This window comes from Peromyscus leucopus, chromosome 2 (genome assembly GCF_004664715.2).
Source record: "Peromyscus leucopus breed LL Stock chromosome 2, UCI_PerLeu_2.1, whole genome shotgun sequence".
Classification (NCBI taxonomy): domain Eukaryota; kingdom Metazoa; phylum Chordata; class Mammalia; order Rodentia; family Cricetidae; genus Peromyscus; species Peromyscus leucopus.
Window position 1 is genome coordinate 150,608,613 of NC_051064.1, and position 21,517 is coordinate 150,630,129.

A 21,517-nucleotide genomic window follows, 5' to 3' on the forward strand; every position below is an offset into this window, starting at 1 on the left:
CTCACTGTTAAAGCTGTTAAAGACAAAATCGAGGACAAGTGGGTGTTTATCCAACTGCCAGATACTCCACACGGAAGAGATTTATATTGATCGAGAACCAAACAGCCACAGAGAACCGTGAAATTGGAAAATTAGATGTCAGGATCACCTAATTTGAGAAAAGACGCCAGAAGGCGTTGCACCAATTGCATGGACACTTGGATTCCTGTTTTAGTTCTGATCCCGCCTTGAGCGCTGTGTTTACAGAAGCCGTCCAGCCGCTGCTGAGTTTAGGTGTTTTATTGGCGAGTGCTCTTACTCCTTGAGTGGTGATTGTAGTTTTGTGAGGAGTGGATCTGTCACCAATGCCAACTGACGCCCTGCACCTACCCAGCACCTTCCCAAATCTGTCCTGCCCATGCAGGGGCAGGGTGGAGGCCGGGGCAGGGTGGAAGCAGGCTCATCCCAGTGTGCAGAGTCTGAATCTAAAGTTTCCCACTTTATAGGTTCTTTGTTTGTACTTCAGGGTTTTTTCTCTCCCAGTGGCCAGGAACCCAGACCCCATTCACACTGACAGAGATGTGAACATGGCCGTACCTAGAGCCACCATCTGAAGTCTGACTGGGGAAGGAAGGACCAGCTCTGCCCTGCTGCTCTGCATACTTTCAATTCCAGTCACATAGCAAGACAGTAGTCAAGACTCCTTCCTGGTTTGGAGTTTTCTCTCATGGACATAAAGAGCGCATGGCAGGACAGAGTCTCATCACAGGAACAAGGGCTGGTCACTTTGTTGTTCTGATTGTTGGCCCTTGAACTTGGCCGTGGTTTAGTCTAGCAGAGGCCTTTTTTTGAGTGTGTGGCCTCTGCCTGGGACCTGGTGTGCTCCTGTCTGGCAGTGACAGTAGCATGGACACCCTTGTTTCTAGTCAAATGAGCAGGATTTATCAGGACCTTGGCCACAGCTAGAACCCTACTGTCCTTGCTGGCTCTTGCCAAAGCTTATGCCATCTTGTCCCTTGGTGTCCTTTTCTTGTGGATGATGCTTCATGTCTCTATCCCAGGCAGCTGTGGATTTCTGACCTCATCAAGAGAAGGAGGCCCCCTTCCAGGTTACCCAGGTTTATGTCCTCCACACCAGAATTGTGCTGACTGCCTGGGCCTGTGCCCTCAGGTACCCTTGTCTGCACCTGAGTGACCTATACCTGCTGCCGAGGGCGGTGAGCCATCTCATCTGGTGTATTCCTTCATCCACGTGTCCGGCTGCTCAGCTACCCATGAAGAGCGCCAGGAAGTGGGCAGGCTGGGTTCAGGTCCCTTACCGCCTTCTGCCATCAGGGTGTTGCGCTGGAGCAGGTGGTGGCTGAGACTGCGTCCCAGTGAGAAGCGGCCTGATGGCTCCTTCCCTGGGCCTTCTAGACTAGGGTCATGGGTCACCTTGTTCTGGTGTGACAGTTTCCTGTGGACCTCAGAGAACTTACCTTGCCGGGATCTGCCTGTCAGGGCTACTACTCAAAGTGGTCACCCTTTGATGGGCCCAGTGGCATTTCTGTACCCCACAAAGACCTGGAGCTCAGCTGTAATCTTACTTAAAAAAACAAAACAAAAACAAAAACCAGATGAAAGTGACATCTGTAGATACATTGCTGAGCTGGACTCCACATCTGAATTTGTAGAGACAATTTTCTGTAAATGACAGGTGGCTGTGAGCCTGGGTTTCCTCAGCCTCGTCCTTTTCATCCGGCTACTTGCTGAGAAGGAGTAATGTATAAAATTGAGCTGGATTGCTTTCCCAGCTCCATAGACATTCTCCAGTGTACTGTACTCACCTTCTATTCAGTCTTCGATGAAGATGTGTACCAGAAACCCTGAGTTAATCATACACCTCCACCCCCTCATACGTATACATATACATACACCTATACACACACACACATACATATACCTATACCCCCCATATACATACACACATATACAATACATACTTAGACTCTCCCCACATATACACCTTCCATAAACCCACACATATATAAGTATACAGACCCTCACATATATACATGTACACATGCACATCTCCCTCACACAGATATTCACACAGGTACACACCCACACCCCCACACACACACATACGCACACGCACACGCACACCCACACCCACACGCACATTATTTTGCAAAGCTTCTCTTCAGCAATGCAGGTGCCATTCTTTAATTTTTCTGATGCATTTGAGGAGAACTCAGCAAGTTTCCAAGGTTTACAGGTCTGCAGAAAGGTCCCTGAGGAGTGGAGGCGTCTTAGAGTGGCCCTTGCTGCCTTGAGCCACAGGAAGACTCGTGGGTCTCAGGACAGGTTGTTCACACCGTGGATGCTGCATCCTCTGCCTCGCTCCCTTCTTGGGTGGAGCGGGTGGCCCTGCCCCCCCTGCTGCTCTGAGCTCCTACAGAGGTTCTGTGTGACCACATCACTGATGTCCCACCCAGGTGGCTGCCGCACTCACTCTGTGACTGTGTGCTTCCATTCCAGGCGGGCTCGTCCACCTCTGTATCCAACTTGGCATGCATGCACATGGTTCGCTGGGCTGTTTGGAACCCCGAGCTGGAGGCGGCCTCAGGAAAAGTGACGCTGCCTCTTCAGGGTGGGATCCAGCACAATCCCTCACACTGTTTGGTCTATAAGGTGCCTTCAGCTAACATGAGCTCTGAGGAGGTAAGTACTTCATAGGTGTGATTCTCACATACTTCTAGCAAGTTCATGTGTGTGTGTGTGTGTGTGTGTGTGTGTGTGTGTGTGAGAGAGAGAGAGAGAGAGAGAGAGAGAGAGAGAGAGCGAGAGAGAGAGAGAGAGAGAGAGAGAGAGAGAGAGAGAGAGAGAGAGATTCGGGTGCATTCACCCATGAGAATGCATGTGGGGGCCAGCAGTTGACATTGGACTTTTTTCAGTATTCTTCTTCATCCTATTTTTGGACACAGAATCTCATTGAAGCTGGAGCTTGCTGATTGGAGCTAGCATGCTTGGATAGTGAGCCCCTGGGATCCACCTGTCCCCCCTCTTCCCCGCAGTATTGGGTTATAGACATGGACTGCCACTTCATCTGAGTTCCTAGGATTGAACTCAGCTCTTCACGTTTACTCAGAAGCACTTTATCCACTGAGTCTATTTATTTATTTTAAAACTCCAATTTGACTAGTATGTTTCTGGTATTTCATGAACAAACCTCTCCTGTGTCCTGGGCACGCCTTTGGTGCTTGCTGAGTCGTGGTTAGGCCGGCTAACACCCTTGTTCACATCTCCACCTCTGGATGCCTTGCTGGGCTGTTTTGCACACTTGGCGAGGTGTTTCTCCTCGGCTTGGGTCCATGTTTGGTGCCTCAGAGGAGGACTTCCTGTGTTTTTTGCCAGGGGGTGAATGCATGAAAGCTAGGCAGGGGTTGGCTTCGGTCCACATCTGGGCGTTACACTCACCACATACCCACTCCGGACCTTGCCCCTCTCAGCTGGATGTAGGGTGGCAGGTCCACTGCAGATTCTCAGATTGAAAAAGCTGCTTGGCTGTGACATTCTCTGAGCTCCAACTGGAAAGCAAGTAAGGTCAGGACATGTGTCACCCTGGCTGCCCTGCCCAAGTGGGGGTCTTGGAAGGCAAGTGACCCAGGGCACCATGGACAGGTTTGGAACTATGGCTTGGCTCTGGCCAATGTCTGGGGTCCATCCTGGCCCTCTAGGGTGTGACAGGGCACCCCACCCCCACCCCGCTCTTCCTTGTGGTGCCTAGGATGGTCCCCGTACCTGCCATTTCACAGTTTGTGCTGACTCCAGCAACAGCTATTATTATTTTATTATTTCCAGTGTTGTTATTTACAATCTGGTTGATGCTTTGGGGACCTGCATCAGGGAACAGCTGATCGTGTGGTTTCCTTGTTAAGAGTTTGTCTCTCATTATGGAACCATATTATGAAATGACAAGTTCACCTGAGAAAGAGGAAGTGAGTGTAAATAAAGGCTCCATGCATCACATGGAGGAGCGGGTCGGGGAGGGTGCCCTGTCATACCCTAGAGGGCCAGGAGGGACCCAGACATTTTTAATCACTCCCTTCCTGCCCTCCTTCTTAGTGTAGTTTCCGTGTGGTTTTATGTCCCTTTGTGTGTGTGTCTCTCTGTCTCTGTCTCTGTGTGTCTCTGTCTGTCTGTCTGTCTGGTGTAAATGTTTGTCCCGTTTACAACTTGTCTTGCCACCTCATTGCTTTCCCTTTCTGAGTGTGTGAACTGTATCAGGCACACACATTTTGAAAATTTGACTTGCTTGGTGACACACGTGTCAAACATTTCCATTTTTCATGAAGAACATCACATCTGAGTTCCATTTCTCAACCCCAGAACTGCTGACACTTCTGCCAGGTAACTTTTTGGGGGACCGAACGCTCTAGAGGGTGTTCGGCCGCATCCCCGTCTTCTGCCACTAGATGTCAGTAGCATCTCCAGTTGTGGCAGCCAAAGTGTCTGCAGACCTTGCTGCAGGCTTTTGGGGCCAGAAGTGCTGTTGTTGAGGACCAGCATCCTGAGCAGGCAGAGTGGGTGAGAGCGGTGAGGTGGGATGGTACAGGCCCCGTCTCCACCCCTGTGCCGGGAAAGCAGTACAGCCTCTTCACGTTCCTTCCTGGCGGCTCGAACACTGGCCAAGTGAGACCAGCTGGGATCCAGGTGTGCGCACCTGTGCCCTCTCCCTTGTTCAGTGACTGCCTTTTGAATACGCACATGGAGACTTTGAAGAATGTCCCTGAGCCCATGGCAGCTGCCAGTCAAGGAAAGTAGCAACGCTGGAATGCATCGTTTCTGGGAAGCACATTTTAGGATTCGTCCTGCCAACCGTTATTTCATAGTTTGTATGAAGTGAGGTAACATCTCATGGCTGTGTTTCCCGCTTAGCTCTTGTCCTTTTCTTGTCTTTTTCTTTTGGGTGAATAATCCTTTAAAAGTATTTATACCTCCAGAAGCTTTCAGTTCCTAGTTATGATTTATAGTTATTTACCTTTGATTTTGAAATAGTATGCTCCCTATGCTATTAGTTTATCAACTGTAGACATCATACACTGAGTTCCTGAACTGATGGATGAGGACATTAGCCGTGTTCACACTCCTGTCCTCTTTATAAATCACCCGGCCTCAGATGCGATGCACACAGCAGGCCTGGTTGGAAAGTTGAAGGGTGCCCAGGAACTGCACAGCACTCACGGGGAGGGCCTCGGAAGCAGATGTTGTGAGCTTAGCCCAAGCTGCAATGTGATCTGACCTCAAGCAGCAGACCAAGGAGTTTGAGACCTGAGCTGTGTGTAAGGGTTGGGCACTGTCTAGTCCTGGGGCTGCCCACTGGAGGATCTTAAGGGGACTGTGCAAGCTTTGAGAGGAGCGCTCGTGTGAACACCATTGCCCATAGGAACTGTGATCAGAAGCTGGGACCCGAGCCCTGGTCCCACTGACACACAATATCAACTTTCTTTCTTCGCGGACTGCAAAGCAGCCATAGATTCTTAATGAAAATCTTTGAAATGAGTGCAATATAATCTAAACGATTTTGTATACCAAGAGCCGAGGTAGAGACAAGATGTTTGGTAGATAGCCACGCTGAGGTGGTACAAAGGTTGGTTATCAAAGATCTTAAAACAGCGCCGTGGAAATGCCCAGGCACAGAGGTGCTGACACCAGTGACTAGAGAGAGAAGATACAGAGATGAGCAAGATGGAAATTTCAGAACTGAAAAACAGCCAAGTTAAGATCTTCACAAGATGTACTGTGTAGCTGGGTGGATGACTGAAGAGCCTGTGACCTGAAGGTCAGTCCGCAGAACTAGCACCTCCTGAGCTGCAGGAGTTGATAGGCAGCGGCCGGCTGAGCTCTGCTGCAGACCAGTGGGACAGTGCCAGAGTCCATCCCTGTGTCAGCACCCCATCCCAGGAGACGGGAGAGTGCCTGGTGCAGGAAACCCCGGGCAAGAGACACGAACCCAGAGATACATGGGAAGTAACCTCAGCCAGACGCTGTGAACACTGAGAACTAAGAGCGAAGGAAAAGAGTTGAGAACAGAAGTAGAAAAGTAGTTCCTTGCCTACAGAGAAATGGTGACGAGGATGCTTGTGGGGTCCTGTCAGAAGCCATGGGCGCCAGTGGGGAAAACAAAAGATTTTGGAACCCAGAATTCTGTACCCATCAAGAGTCACCCGAAGCACAGGCATTACCTTCCCCAGTGAACTGAAGGGAATTCAGGAGCAGCCTGGGTTCTCCAGACAGAAGGACACGTGGAAGGTGGGGATGAAGAACAGCGGGAATGGGGCTTGAGTGGGCTTCGTGGGAGGTTGGGGCAGAAGCCGCGTGGAATCCTGTGAGGTCTTCAAGGTGTGTAGATCCTGTGGAATGAGACAGTGATGTCAGGAGTCAGGATCTAGGTGAGGGCATCTGCATTCCATCCTCCAGAGGGCGTGAGATGTCAGAGATGGATTTTTATTGAATTCGTTTAGTTACTTACTTGAGAAAGCGTCTCACTGTGTAACCCGCGCTGGCCTCAAACTGGTGGTTCCTCCTCTCAGCCTCCCAATTGCTGGGTTGCAGGCATGTGCCCCACCCCTGGTAGGATTTACATTTAAAACCTCAAGAGAAATCATTAACAATAAGATACCACATTAATTACAATTCATTTTGTTGTAACCAAAATACCAGACAGAAACCAGGGAGGAGAGGCTTATTGTGGCTCACAGCCTCAGAGGGACTAAGTGTGTCCTGGGAGGGAAGGCAGGTGGGCGCATGGAGGTGGGACTGTTTAGTCCAGACTTCTTACTTAGGAGGAGAGGAGGTAGAGGGAGCCAGCCAGTGTCGGGTGCATGTGATTGGCAAAGGTGGCCCGAGTGACCCATTGGCAGCAGCTGGGCCCCGTCCAGTAGAGGCCCACACGCCTTCAAGATAGCTCTGAACACGAGCCTGTGGGAGACATTTCAGATTCAAACAATAACAGTTTAAACCCAGTAGGTGCTGGGGACTGAACCTGGGTCCTCTGCAAGAGCAGCCAGTGCTCTTAACCACTGAGCCATCTCTCTAGTTCCTATGGCTCAGATTTTTTTTTTTTTTTTTTTTTTTTTTAACAAACTGTAGTGTCTACAGAGTCACTTTCTAGCAGCCAGTCCCCAGAGAAATGAAGCCGGTTCACACGGCAATTCGCCCACCACCGTTTGTGTTGCCTCTGTGCACACTCAGTCTGCAGACCTGTGGCAGCTAGCCCGGTGTTCCCAGACCTCTGTGCACAGTCTGCAGACCAGCAGCTAGCCAGGTGCTCCCAGACCTCTGTGCACAGCCTGCAGACCAGCAGCTAGCCCAGTGTTCCCAGTGAGTGGACGGATGGGTGGACAGTGGCACATAGGTGTGATAGGGCATGACTCAACCATGGACGGCACGGACTGTCGATAGTTTCACACGTGGTCAGTCTCCATGGGCATTGTGTGGATTGAGTGTGTGAGAAAGCCCCTCTCAAGGGCCATGTGCCGCGTGATTGTGCCCACATGACACTCAGGAAGACCAGCCTGGTTATGGAGAAGCAGGCAGTGGATGCTTGGACCAGCCGAGGGAGGGATGGGGCAGGTCATGTGATTCTGCACAGGGGTTAAAACCCACAGGGCTATAGTTATGCAAGTAAGTCAATATTATATGTTAATTAAAAAACACATACACATTGTGGCCTATTAAATACCTTAAACTATATTTCCTGGGTAAATGTCATTCTCTGATAATATGGCCTCCTGGGATTTTAATGCTACAACTAATTTTCGTCTCAGAAAATTACTTGTTTATGATCTAAGAACACGTGGCTTCCGGAGTCTTTGCTCTCTTGATTAAACTTTTTTTGAGGGGGGTCTGGGCAGTCATTGGTGAGTCACTGATGGAAGGGCCAGCGAGGGATGCCATCGTTGCTCTTGTGGGGTCAATCACAGGTGAAGCAGGTGGAGTCGGGAACCATCCAGTTCCAGTTCTCGCTGAGCTCAGACACCCCTCCAGAGCATGGCCCAAGGCAGAGCGGCGTTCCTTCAGGAAGACACCTGCGTCCCCTTCAGGTGAGTTCCAGAGAGCTGACTCTACCCTGCAGCTTGCTTCCCTCTCTCATCAGCCCTGCGGGGTAATTGCGGCAGACCCTATTGAATCAATTAGCTGGTCTCCCTAAGATGATGGCGTGGCACTGGACAGCGTGATAATGTGTGGTCCAGCTGTCTGTCGCCCAGACTTCAGCCACAAATTGGTTCAGTTACTTCACAACTCCCCAAGCAAGTGTGTGTCTGCTGGCGAAGGGTGACTTCATCCAGGGCAATTGACGGACATCCTACGAACTCGGGGCCTGGGGACGTCGGCCCGCTGGACGTGCCGGCAGCCGCCCTGGTTGCATTTGGTCTTGTCCTTCCGTTTTCACTGAAGCACCGTTGTCCTCCACTGTGTGACTTGGGGACCCCTTCAGGAAAGGGGTCACAATGGGATGCCAGTGGCAATGGCCTCCAATGGAGGTTCAGTCCTCGCCCTGTGAGTGACAGGGCCACAGCTGTGTGTGGGCTGAAGAACCGGTACTGTCATTGAGCTCGATGGCCCAGTGTCTCCTGTGTGGCCTGGACCTGTGGTCAGTGCCTTTTGCTTTAGGCCTGAGTCTGGTGAAGCCAAGATGGCTTGCACAGCAAGATGCGTACGTGGGTGTTGAGTAGTTGCGGGGGTTTCTGGAGCAGATCTGACTCCTGCCAGCTGAGGGCTGTAGGGGCCCTGGACACAGGTACACGGAGAATGAACAGCTTGCGAATCCATGGAGCAATGGTTCACCTCCTCTAGTTGTGCTCCCTAGATTCAACTGTGCTCCCCTCCTCCAGCTGTGTTCCCTTCTTCCCACTGCTCCTTCCCCTCACTGTCTCCCCTCCTCCTGCTGTGCTCCCACCTGTGCTCCCTGTGCTCCATACTGTGCTTCCTCCCCTCCCCTCCTGTGCTCCTCTCCACTGCTGCTCCTCCCTGTGCCCCCTGCACCCTCCTCCCCTGTGCTCCCCCTGCTCCCCCCTGTGCTCCCCTCCTCCCCCTGTGCTCCCCTCCCCCTGTGCTCCCCTCCCCCTGTGCTCCCACCCTCCTATTGTACTCCCTCCTGCTGTGCTCCCACTATCCCTCTGGCTGCCCAACAGCAGGGGTGTCAAGTGGCCATGGAGGACATGCTGTCCCTTCCTAGCCTCTCCCTGCCCTCCCCACCCAGCCTCTGATAATCTGGACCGTTTAGACTGGTTTCTGTCCTGACTTGGTGCCCGAGTTCTGGCGTAGGGTTCTCTCTGTATGTTGAGGTTCTGTTGTGGAGTCTGGTCCTGTTGAATGTAAGTTTCTCATTGATAGGTGAGTGGCCCACTGACCCCTTTGACCTACAGCTTGATATGCAGACCTCCGTTTCCTGGTCGTTGGACAGACACCAGAACCTAACCATCTGGTGACAAGCCCCGTTGAAGGCCCCTCTCTGCAGAGCAGCTGGAGTTCCTAGTTTGAATTCTGTGCTTAGCAGACCGTCCAGGGTTGTTCCCGCATATGTACGTTAATGGACCATCTTATGTAAGTGGAATCTGGCTGTGCAGCATCCCCTCTACTTGGGGGGCTGCCAGAAAGTCTGCCGAATCCCTCGGGGTGGTGGGCGGCAGGGTGCACTTTCTGTTGGCGTCTCTCCAGAATAAGTCCTCATTTTTTGTGGAATACAGCTTACAGACTTGAGTGTTCCTGTTGGCTGACTGCAATGTCTTGGTCAATTCGCTCTCAGTTCCTCTCTTAGCTACAGAAGGGCTGCATGGGGTGGGGTGTGGTGTTCCAGTGCGTTTGTATTGAACCATCTTGGGGTCAGGGCAGTGGGTATGTCCATGTCTGCGCTAAGAATACCCAAAATCTTTTCTCTGGTTGTTTGGAAATATGAAACACTGTGGTTAGTGGTGGTCACCAGCCTGTGGGTAGCCAGAGGTGTGCAGGACTCACCCTGTCCCTGTCACCTTGTTCCCACCTGCCTCTCCTAACCTGCACAGCTCTGCCTTCCGCTTTCTGTGGGGACTTGGGCGGCGTCTCTCCTCTGCATGTCTGATGAGCTCTGCCTGGTTTATGGACACTTGGGGTTCTCTCCTGTTGGGGGTTGAGAATTTGTGAGTCTAATAGGTGTCATGCTCTGAGGACAGTTTGATCGTTTGGGTCTTGTTCTTCAGCTGTGTTGGGTGGGGCCTGGCCGGGTAGGGCTGCTTTCCCCCAGATAACCAGACCCCTCACAAGCTCTGCCTGTGCTCCCCAAATGAGACTTGAGGTCAGCTGGCCTTAGGGGCTCCACTTCTTCTCGATGGTCTTCCCCGCTGTGTCTGTCAGCTTCCTGGTGGGCCCGCGCTGGAGACTGGAAGGTGCCTCTGCCATCCTACTCACCCGGCTGCTGCTCTGGTCTTGGACACTGGCTTCCTTGGTGTCCAGCACTCGTGGCTCTGTTTTAACAAGTCCGTCCGCCTTGCTGACCATGATTTCCTCTCTTTCTGACCTGAAAATGACTGGACAGTTGACATTTGGTGGCCACTCAGGACCTCTGTCTTTGTTGCCTGTTGATTGAGGTCTTCAAGTCATCCTCGCCTCCCCTCCTTTCCACTCTTCTCTCCCCCACGCTGCCCCCTCTAACGCCGCCCTCTTTAACCCCCCTTCCCTCTAACCCCGCCCCTCTAACCCTTGCCCTCTCTAACTCCCTCCCCCGATGCTGGTCTAGGGACTGTGCAAACTCCTTGGAGTCCTTCCCTGTGCCCTCCCTTTTGTGCTGACTCTTAGCTTGTGATTTCTGCCTAGAGTGTGTTGTACCCACGCACTGTGTTTATTTATTTATTTTTTAGATATGTGCTACTTTTTAAATCTAAAAACAATCCAGTAAAGGGCAGCCAAGGCAGTTTGGAAGAAATGAAACCTCAGTATTTTTGGTTTGCAGACTTATGCATAGAGTTACAGGCCCAAGAACAGCGTGGCATCTACGGGGTGGTGGGCATCCCTGTGCAGATAAGAGGCCTGCGTTTCTTGTTGCTGCAATAACTTGGCAGACACTTGGTGACTTAAAACAGTGCATCCTTGTTATCCCACTGCTCTAGAAGTCACATCCATAGGCTGCATGCCTTCCATAGGCTGCATGGAGAATCCATTTCCTTCCCATTCCCCAAAATCTAGTGGCTGCTTGGCCCCTCATCCCCTCCTTCCTGCATCCTGTCAGTGAGCAGCATCTCTGCTCAAGTGATGCCTCAGGGTCTGCTGACCAGCAGCTCTCACTAGCAGCTCCTGTGGATTAGGATGTGGCTGTCTTTGGGGGAGCAGTTAGTCATCGTGCTGACCACAGGGAGTCGGGACAGACCAGCCAGTAGATGGTGCTGGTACACCTGGTTGTACAGAAAATGTAAAATTTCAGTCCTAGCTTCATGTCACTCAAATAAATGTTGCAAAATAACTCATGTCACGCGCGGGGGCACACACACACACACACACACACACACACACACACACACACGTCCAGATGGACTAAAAAGCAAAGCTTTAGATATGCTAGGAAAACGGAGACGATTAGTATGATATAACGGGACAGAGTTTCTGATGGCTGCCACAACAGACAGGGGCAGAGGGTAACTGGGCCCTTGTTACCCTCACGATGTGCAGCCAGAGTGGCAGAATGGCCCTGGATGTTCCTAGAATTTTTATTTTCTGAGACAGAGTTTCTCTGTGTTAACAGTCCTGGCTGTCCTGGAACCTGCTTTGTAGACCAGGCTGGCCTCAAACTCAGAGATCCACCTGCCTTTGCCTCCCGAGTGCTGGGGTTAAAGGTGTGTGCCACCACCACCCGGCAGCCTTGGCTGTTCTTGAGAATAGTTTTTGTTTTGTTTTAGATTTTATTTTTATTTTTAATTGTGTGTATATGTGTATGTCTGTGTGTGGGTGTGTGCATGTGAGTTCAGTGCCAATAGCAGCCAGAGAAGGTGTTGTGTCTCCTGGAGATGGATTTTCAGGCAGTTGGGGGCACTCACTGTGGGTGCTGGGAACTTAACGAGGTCCTCTACAATAGCAGTCAATACATGCTCTCAGCTGCTGAGCTATCTCTGCACCTCCTGCCCCTGCCAACTCCTGCCCCCGCCAACTCCTGCTCCGGCCACCTCCTGCCCCCACATTTTATATTGTGTCTGTGGAGCTGGGAATACAGCTTAGTGGTAGAGCATGTGTGAGGCTCTAAATTGAACTCTCAGCATAATTGAGTGGATGAATGAGTGAATGAATGAATGATTGAGGTGTGTGTTTGGGCAGAGGAGGGTGTCAGGTTTTCAGCTATGACATTCTCTGCTGTATTATTCCTTTGAGACAGGGTCCCCACTGACCCTGGAGGGAGGCTGGCCAGTGAGGTCTTGTACTCCTGTTTCCACCCTCCACAGTGCCTGGCTTTGTTCATGTGTGCTGGGGATTTGAACCTTCATGCTTGCGCCTATCCAGTGAGTCGTCTCTGCAGCCCTGTGACCTTTTAAGTAGTCAAGAATTAAAAAAAAACACCCTCTCATGCCCAGCCAGGGAATGGACAAATAAATGGATTTATTTGCCAGATAAATGAAAGAAAGAAGGAATCTCATTGGCCCTGTGACGGAGAAGCTCAGAGGCAGCCCTGAGGTTAGGGGTGGCGGGATCCCAGAGCCCAGCATGTTTCTGAGACCCCATCTGTCCCCTTGCCTTCACCCTGTGCTTTCCCCTCCTTCCAGCTCTGTTTTCTGCAGAACTGGCTTCTTGCCAGAAGTTTCTCCTTGCTCTGAGCTCAGGCACTCCAGGATAATCCTTGGATTTAGGAATCCCAACAGAGCGTGCGTCACTTTGTTCCAGGCGAGTTTTGAGGTAGTGATCAGCATCGCGCTGTGTTACCCACCACTGACAGAAGACTAGGGGTAGGGAGTGGGGAGACTGGGGTTACTCTGGGTATGTGGTGAGGGGTGCAGAGCGGCTCCCCATAGGAAAGTCCTCAGAGAGGGTTAGGGGCGCAGGGAGAGCAGTTGAAAGTGTTGGTCGCCGTATGAGCGCCCATCCTTGTAGTTCTGCCAAGATCCCATATCTGTGGGGGCCACACTGACTCCAGCTGTCCCCTTCTCCTGCTGCTGCTGTGAGCAAAATGCAAATGAGCCAAAGCTTCCCCTGCTTGAGAAGCACAGAACCCAAGGCTGGGGGGCCTGCCCTTCAGCAGCCCCTGTGTGGATGTGGCCAGGGAGGGACTGACTAATGAATGGGTGGGCTGAGGGGGGCAGAGGTGGGAGGGAGGACAGCTGCCTGCCAGCCTCCCCTGAGTGTCTCCTCTCAGCCTGCCGGGGGTGTTCTCCTCCGGGACACATGAGCAGCAGTTTGAGTTCTGAAGAAGCAGAGCCATCATAAACACACTCTTAGATCTTTAAAAAAGATTCATTGTCTCTGCAGAGAGGTGTCTGCTTTGGTTTCTGTAGACATCAGGAACAGCTCTGTAGTACAGTATTATAGCAGCACAATGCGTGTTTCAGTGACTGTGTGGCTGAGACCTGATTTTGTTTGGCTTATTTAATTTGAATTTATGGCTGCACTCATGTCCTGTTGATACAATCATTCCACCCTGCTCCTCGCTTAGAAATCATTGCCTCCCAAGACCCCAATATAAGAGACTTAAATATTCTCTAGCGTCTAACTTGTGAGGGGAACTTTGCAGACCTCAGTGTCATACCAGCTTACACAGCTCTTCTGGAGACCTTAATGACACGTGGCTGTCACTTTAAGTGAGGTATTCAGGCTTTCCCGTGTGGATCATCCTTTTTATTTTTTCCTATAAAGTTGACGGAGAGACAGAGGTCTGTTCGTCCCCTACGACGACGTTAGAGCAAACACGAAACCACTAGAGGGCGCTCGGGGCTGCACTTTTGATGAAACTCGGGATTTCCTCGACCCAGTGTTTTGCTTTTGAGTGTTCTGATGGCGACAGCATTTTGGCTTGTTTGCTGAGTGGATCTGAACACAGTCCTGTAGCAGGGGTCATCGAAAACACGCACTTCCGTGTTTCCAGGACACGTGTGGTCAGACCCTGCCATCCGCCACTGTAACGTAGCCTCCTCTGCACGGGGAGCGGTGATGGCCTTGTGTCTGCGGAGCCTGGTGCCCCCACAGACGTCGGGGAGAGGCTTGTGGCCACCGGGGACACAGGGCTGTGGAGAGTGGGCTGTCAGGGAACCGAGCTGAGCCGACCTCTCAGTGCTCTGGACAGGTCACCCCACCCCACGAGGGCTGCGGTCTGAGTTCACTCAGGTGGAGACCCGGGCCTGCCCACCCTCAGCTTCTTCCCTCCTCTCTTGTTTCCCATTTTCCCACCCCTGTGATCAAAGCCTCGGGAAGGCTGGCTTACCCGCAGATAGTGAGGGATAAAGGCCTTTCGGGTGGGTTGCCTTGTGAATCCCTGGCACCCGGAGCCCATTAGTACGGGTTCATCTTCTATCCCGTGGTTGGATGACGAGGCCACTCTTGCCACCTTCCTTCACGTCTAATGACGTCTTTACGTCCATCTCATGAAGGCCCAGGCTCTTTCCTCCCCTCCCTCGCCTTGACGGCCACACTGTCCCCTCTCTGCCTCCTCCCTTCTCCAGCTGCTGCTTGTTGCTAGGCAACTGCCTCCTGCCACTCCTTTCTTGCTCCACCTTCAGGGCCTTTGCTCTGCCGTCTTGTGGTTGACCACAGGTGACCACGGGCTGGGCATTCAGCGAACCGAGTGCTTTCCTCTACCCACACCCACCACCCCTCACCCCACATGCCTGCTGCTCCCCAGTTCCTCAGGTGCAGCCCTCCTCTCAGGAAGGAGGGCCCAAGCTGCCTTGCATGAACCCCCAACCCCTGCCGAGGTCATCAGCAGGAAGGTGCCACAGTGCCGTCATCCATCTCTGCTTCTGCGGGTTCCTGTTGTTCTGAGGATCTCCAGTGCCACCAGGTCCGGGACAGTGGTGGAGGTTGTTGTCCTGGCCTGCATTAGCTACTTCCTTATCTTGGCATCTTTCTGTGGCCCTCACTTAAGTACAAGCACGTGACAGATTGGACACGTGAATCGGAGGGATAGGAGAGTAAAGGTGGGAAAGGGTGCCGCCCGTCCTGTCTGCCCACTGTCACCTGGCACGGACCCTGAGCACGTGAGAGGCGGGTGGCTCAAGAGGGAGATGGCCGTTCAGTGGCTCCCTAGGTGGTGCAGTGGTGTCAGGTCCCTCACCTGAGTCCCTGTGAGTTAACAAGGGGACAGTGGAAGGTTGAGCATTGCCCGGGGTGGGCACTGCCTTGTGCCTTGGTCCCCATCCTTGTCCATGCTGTGGAGAGGCAGCGACGGAGCTGAAAGCCCAGCAAACGCTCACTCTCTTAGGGAGCCGAGCCAGCTGTGATAATGGACATGGATGGACAGTGCTCCTCTGCTGCGTTTGTCCATTACTCAGAGTGACAGTGTCCAGCGTCCTTGGTCAGGCTAAAATGCCTGAGGTCTGGCCAGGGCTGAGGGGGGCAGCTCAGGGTGTCCCCGGGAAGTCTCTCCCTGTGGCCACACTAGCACGCCTCGGAGAGCAGCGTCTCTCTCTTCTGTGCACAGAAGGCAGAGGCCACACAGGCCTCGGGACTCTGAGTGACCCCAAGGGACCTGTGACAGTTCAGCTTGGGGTCAGAGCATAAGCTCCTGCCTGTCCTGCACAGTCAGGCAGAGGACACGTGGGCTTCTTGAGGCCAAACCGAGAGAACTGGGGTGGATAGTGGATGTTTTATGGACAGCGGTTGGAGACTGGTTGAGAGTTACGCGTGTGTCAGGAGCAGTTAGACGATGCTCAGGCAGGATGCAGAGCCTGCTGTGGCTGGGGAGCCTTTTCCTTAGTCTCTGGCAATTGGCCAGCAGCCTCAGCTGGCGCCTCGGGACCCACTGACTTAGTCTCTTTCCTCTGTACCCTAAGGTTGTGTGCCACTGAGCCGCACTGGCCGCATGGCTCTTGGGCTCCTTTGACCCAAGAGAAACCATAGTCTCTGGATCTCCATGCTCTTCCTTAATGGCCAGGCCACTTCTTAAACCCAGAGGCCCAGGCCCAGGCCCAGCTATCTCAATGGAATGGAGTCCAGCCTTCGTGGCCACATTCTGGGGAGAAGCAACAGCAGTCAGTAGTTACCAGCTGCCTGTGGAGCTCTCTGTGCCGGCCTGTGCTGATGGCTGTCATTAGTGCCACCCGCAGGGCCTTCTGGCTGTGGCAGGGCCACCATGGTAGATCTGATGAGTAGCACCTAGCTATAATTAAAGCCTTATACAGCCAGTGGTAACGTGGGAACTCACACTGGCAGATGGGTGCAGTGGCGGGTAAATGCCTTGCAGCTCACCCTCTTCAGGGAGCTGTCGAGCTTGGAGCAGGCCTGCCTGCCACACGTGGTTGCTCCCCTGCCTCTCCCCCCAGGAGATGGGGTCAGTAGATAGGATAGACTTGTGCCGGTGTGTCTGGTCACCGGCTCTTCTCACTGTAATGCTCTCATATGTTCAACACACCAGCTATCCTCTTCGGGCTCCTTGCTGTACACGAGCATGCTTGTATTGGTTCAGGGGCATGTGGTGTGCACTTGGACATTCTGCAGGCAGACATGGGCGCACAGACATGTGGTCCTGGGGTCTGATGTGTTGCCCAGGGGTTCCTGCCCAGGTGTGTGCCATAGCAGAAGTGGGGCTTTCCATCAGACATGCCTTTCCTGTGGGACTGTGGTGTACCCCAGGTAGGGATGAGGTGCTAAGAGGGAAAGATTGGAAAATGAGCATCTCTCGGTCTGGATGTATTTCTTCCCAGCCTGTGTTTCTCTTGGGGTGTGGGTTGGGCCCTCACAGCCTGGGCTCACAGCAGGTGTCGTAAAAGGACTGCCAGAGCCTTTTAAAGGCTGTTTTAGCTTTATCAGAAGGTAAAATTGCATGGTAAGTCACAATATAAAGAATTACCTGAAGAAACATACCATACAATCCCCAAATTTGAGCCTGTGGGGGAGAAGCGGTAATGGGCCCTGGTGGTGTTGCCTCCAGCCAGCGAGCTTTCCCTCGCCCGGAGGATGCACACGGGCCCGTGCCTAAGTGCTGGCTTTCTCTTAGCTAAGGATAATGGAGCCATCTCCTGCAATTTTTCCTCTTTATAAAATCAGCCTGTAGAGTTTTCCAAGTCCCCATTTAGGGTGGAACAAAGTAGGTTTTTCGTGTTTCATCTTTAGGCTGTTTTAGGAGGAGAGAGTGGCAGAAGATGGTCTGGGGACCTGGGCTAGGCACTCTGTGGCAGCTGGCTGGGTGGCAGCACCCACATTTGCCTCCAGAGAGCTGAGATTGACCTGTGGAAGCAGCCAGCTGGCCTTGTCTTCTGGCTCCCCCAAAGCAAAGCCCCTGGTTTCTCAGATCACAGACTCCTTGGCCATGAGTGTCTGGGTCACTGGGAACCCTGTTGGTTGACAAGTTAGGAGAGAGTGGGTGGGTAGATGGATGCTTCCCAGGTGGGCCATGACCCAGGGGGCAGCTGGGCCATGAGCTGTACCGGCCCGTCTGGGCATTTGGGTCTTCTGAGGCAGAAGCCCTTTTTGGCTGGTCCCCACTTCCATTCCTGGAACTCCCTGCCATTCTGTCCCCCCATCAGTGAGATTTCACAAGGCCTCCACCAGACCCTCACGAGGCCTGGGACAAGCTGTAGCATCTCCTAAGGGACCCTCCGGAAAGCAGCCAGAAGAGGCTAGGCAATATGTGGTCTGAAGGCCATCGCAGTATGGGGCTTAAGCAGTATGTCCTGGGTTTCCTCCTTAATAGCGAGTGTGCTGATCTTATTTTTGGTTTGTTGCTACCCAGAAGGCATCAGGAGTCATTCTCCATGCAGTGGCACAGGGGCAGAGACACTGGGCTGTTTTGCCCGGTGCTGTCTGCTGTGGGGTCCCCAGGGGACCTTGGGGAGTATGAGATTCATTCCTGTCAGTTGTGGGCCATGTGGAGACTTGGATAGCAGGGGCCCCATGGGAGGAAGAGAGGGCTGTGTGAATGCCTGGCATGTCTTGTCAGTCCCATGAGGGTTGGACAAGGCCCTGGAGAAAGGGCAGGATGTTTCCAGAAATCAAAGTCCAGTAGGGGATAAAGTCCCCTAGAAGTGGGCAGTGTCCCATCACTGGGGACTGCAGTGGTCCAGGCGAGGCATGGGCACGAAGCTGTGCTCTCAGGGACAACTGTCAGGCCACTCCACAGGAAAACACAAGGTTCCTACAGCATTCTGGGGGCAGGAGTTGTGACCATGGAGGCGAAGGCCAATGGTGGCATCTGTGACGTGGCTGTGAGACGGAGCACAGCTGTGACGATCTGCACAGGCCAAGCTCAGCCTCACTCCTGGCTTGACTGTTGTACTACTGTAGGGCAGTGGCCTCAATAGAGGAGGTTGTCACTCTACAGAGGGCCACTTGGGCCATTGGACACTGCCTTGGCCTCTGAAGGGTCACTGCTGTTCTCAGCCCCTTCTCAGTCTGGGGAACCTCGTGGAGGGCTGGCCTTGACTTCCGGGTAGACTTCCCAAAGGCACATCTGCATCATGAATGAGGAGAGCCTGGGGCTTGGGCCATGTTCAGGAGGCGGTGTTGGGATCACCAGGCAGCCATGGTACCCCTAAGTCTGGCATACCTCAGAGCTGGGCACTCCCAAGGCAGAGGGTATGGAGAAGTGTGTCAGAGAGCTTGGTTATCCAGGAGCCAGAGTGTTCTGTCTCACTTGGCCCACACTTAGCAAGGCAGCTTGCCACAGAGGGGAGGAGGCAGGCAGAGTGAGGGTGAGGAGGCAGGCAGAGTGGGGTGAGGAGGGAGGCAGGCAGAGTGGGGTGAGGAGGGAGGCAGGCAGAGTGGGGGTGAGGAGGGAGGCAGAGTGGGGGCGAGGAGGGAGGGCAGAGTGGGGGTGAGGAGGGGAGGCGAGTGGGGTGAGGAGGGAGGAGAGTGGGGGGAGGAGGCGGAGAGTGGGGGGAGGAGGAGGCAGAGTGGGGGGGAGGAGGAGAGTGGGGGAGGAGGGAGGCAGAGTGGGGGGAGGAGGGAGGAGAGTGGGGGTGAGGAGGGAGGCAGAGTGGGGTGAGGAGGAGGCAGAGTGGGGGGTGAGAGGAGGCAGGCAGAGTGGGGTGAGGAGGGAGGTGAGGGGCAGGCAGAGTGGGGGAGAGGCAGAGTGAGGAGCAGGCAGAGTGGGGGGGAGGGGGGGAGGAGGCAGGGGGGGGGGGGGGGGGGGGGGGGTGAGGAGGCAGGCAGAGTGGGGGCGAGGAGGCAGGCAGAGTGGGGGCGAGGAGGCAGGCAGAGTGGGGGCGAGGAGGCAGGCAGAGTGGGGGTGAGGAGGCAGGCAGAGTGGGGGTGAGGAGGCAGGCAGAGTGGGGTGAGGAGGGAGGCAGAGTGGGGGGAGGAGGAGGCAGAGTGCGGGGAGGAGGCAGGCAGAGTGGGGGTGAGGAGGGAGGCAGAGTGGGGGTGAGGAGGGAGGGAGGCAGGTGGGGGAGGAGGGAGGGAGGCAGAGTGGGGCGAGGAGGCAGGCAGAGTGGGGGAGGAGGAGGCAGAGTGGGGGTGAGGAGGGAGGCAGAGTGGGGGGGAGGAGGGAGGGAGGCAGAGTGGGGGGGGAGGGAGGCAGAGTGGGGGAGGAGGAGGCAGAGTGGGGGGAGGAGGCAGGCAGAGTGGGGGAGGAGGAGGCAGAGTGGGGGAGGAGGAGGCAGAGTGGGGGGAGGAGGGAGGCAGAGTGGGGGGAGGAGGGAGGCAGAGTGGGGGGGGAGGGAGGGCAGAGTGGGGGGGGGGAGGAGGGAGGCAGAGGGGGGGAGGAGGGAGGCAGAGTGGGGGAGGAGGGAGGCAGGCAGGCAGAGTGGGGGAGGAGGCAGGCAGAGTGGGGGGAGGAGGCAGGCAGAGTGGGGGAGGAGGAGGCAGAGTGGGGGAGGAGGGAGGCAGCAGAGTGGGGGAGGAGGCAGGCAGAGTGGGGCAGGAGGCAGGCAGAGTGGGGGCGAGGAGGGAGGCAGGCAGAGTGGGGGGAGGAGGCCGCCCTGCTTCCCATCTCCAGGCTCCGAGGAGCTGTGTTGGGCAGTGTATGCAAACAGCCAGTTGTGTATGGCATAGAGAAGCACAGTGGTCCCAACTGGACTGGCGTTCTGAGCTCTGGGCCCTGAAGACATTTATGGCCCCGTGTGCTCCCCCCACCCCAGGCACGCCAGCACCAGCCGCCCAGGATCTTGCTGCAATCCAGGACTCTCCTGTGGGACCGGGGGTAAGTCCAGGCTCAAGAGGGCCTCTCACGTAGTCTAGAATAAGGGTCAGAGGGCTTGGGGCTGAAGAAAGGACTTCACTTGGATGCGGGGGCTGGAGGTGCCTTGGTCCCCCTGCCCTGTCCTGCAGCCTGCCTCAGCTAGCTGACTTCCAGGTCCAGATGCCATCTGGTGGCCTCCTGCCCAGTCAGTGATCCTGGACCTTGCCATCCACACTTAAAATACCACGTTCTCCCAGTGGTGAGGCTTGAGTCAGTGCCATTGACTCCCTGAGACACTGGGACCTGGCCGTCACCCCTCCCAGAGTGGTATAGACACCAGGCAGCAGCTGGCCTGTGGGCCAAGCACTTGGTGTTGGCAGATTTTGGACCACAGCCGACAGAGGCAGGACATCCAGCCACCCATCAGTCAGTATTCACCTCCATAGCCTAGAACTTTCTGTGCAGAAAGAACAGTGCTTCCTGTCACTGACAGCTGAGCAGGCTAGGGGCACGTGTCCCCCGGCCCTGGGTGGCTTTGGCTGCACGACTTAGAGCATCATCCTGAAAATAAAATTTTAGGGAAGCCAGACCCAAGGTGCAGTCTGTGGGCTGCTTCCTACCTTCTACTGGCCTAGCAGTCTTGGGGGGCTGAATGGACCCTAGAGACCCTTCCCATGCCCCAGGGATACTGTCCGGTGCACACTGCTCCTGCCCTCATTGTGCTGAGCCCTGCTCTAGCCTAGCTGTCCTTGCTTGGTAGCCATCATCCCATAGCAGTGTGCACTGGAAACAGAATTCTGCTGTGACTAGAGACACATGCTCTACTGCAGCCCAGAGTGCCCCCCCTCACTTTTGATATTTGCATTCATTTTCCATTTGTGAACATGAACTTTTGTAGATGGCTTAGTACACTGAACGTACGTGCAATTCTCACAGTAGCCCAACTGTTGAGGCCATTATTATTCTGACAGAGGTGAGGAGACTGAAGCAGATCATGCTCTGAGGAAGTACAGATGGACATTCTGTCCCCAGACTTCCTGTTGACCACCTAGTCTGGTCGCTGCCTTGGTGGGGAGACTCGGTGGACAGGGAGCTGGACAGAGCCTTGGAGGTGTCCAGTGCAAGGATAGGCGCAAGTCCAGAGGCCGGGCCAGCATCTGGTCCCGCAGCAGGAGCCTCTCCTCCTCACCCGCTTTTCCGTGGTGACGATGCGTGAGGAATCACAGCCCCAGGCCTCCTTCTAATTATGAATTAAGGGAACTTGGAGGGCTC

General features: G+C 54.1%; 1 protein-coding gene across 1 annotated transcript in view; it reads left to right on the forward strand.

Moving 5' to 3' along the window:
- Nphp4 (nephrocystin 4) overlaps window positions 1–21,517 on the forward strand; it is a 90,671-nt gene that overhangs the window by 39,557 nt on the left and 29,597 nt on the right. The window contains 4 exon segments of the mRNA XM_028883069.2: window positions 2,500–2,682; window positions 7,947–8,013; window positions 8,016–8,066; window positions 20,205–20,266. Of these exon segments, the coding sequence (XP_028738902.1) occupies window positions 2,500–2,682; window positions 7,947–8,013; window positions 8,016–8,066; window positions 20,205–20,266 (363 nt within the window).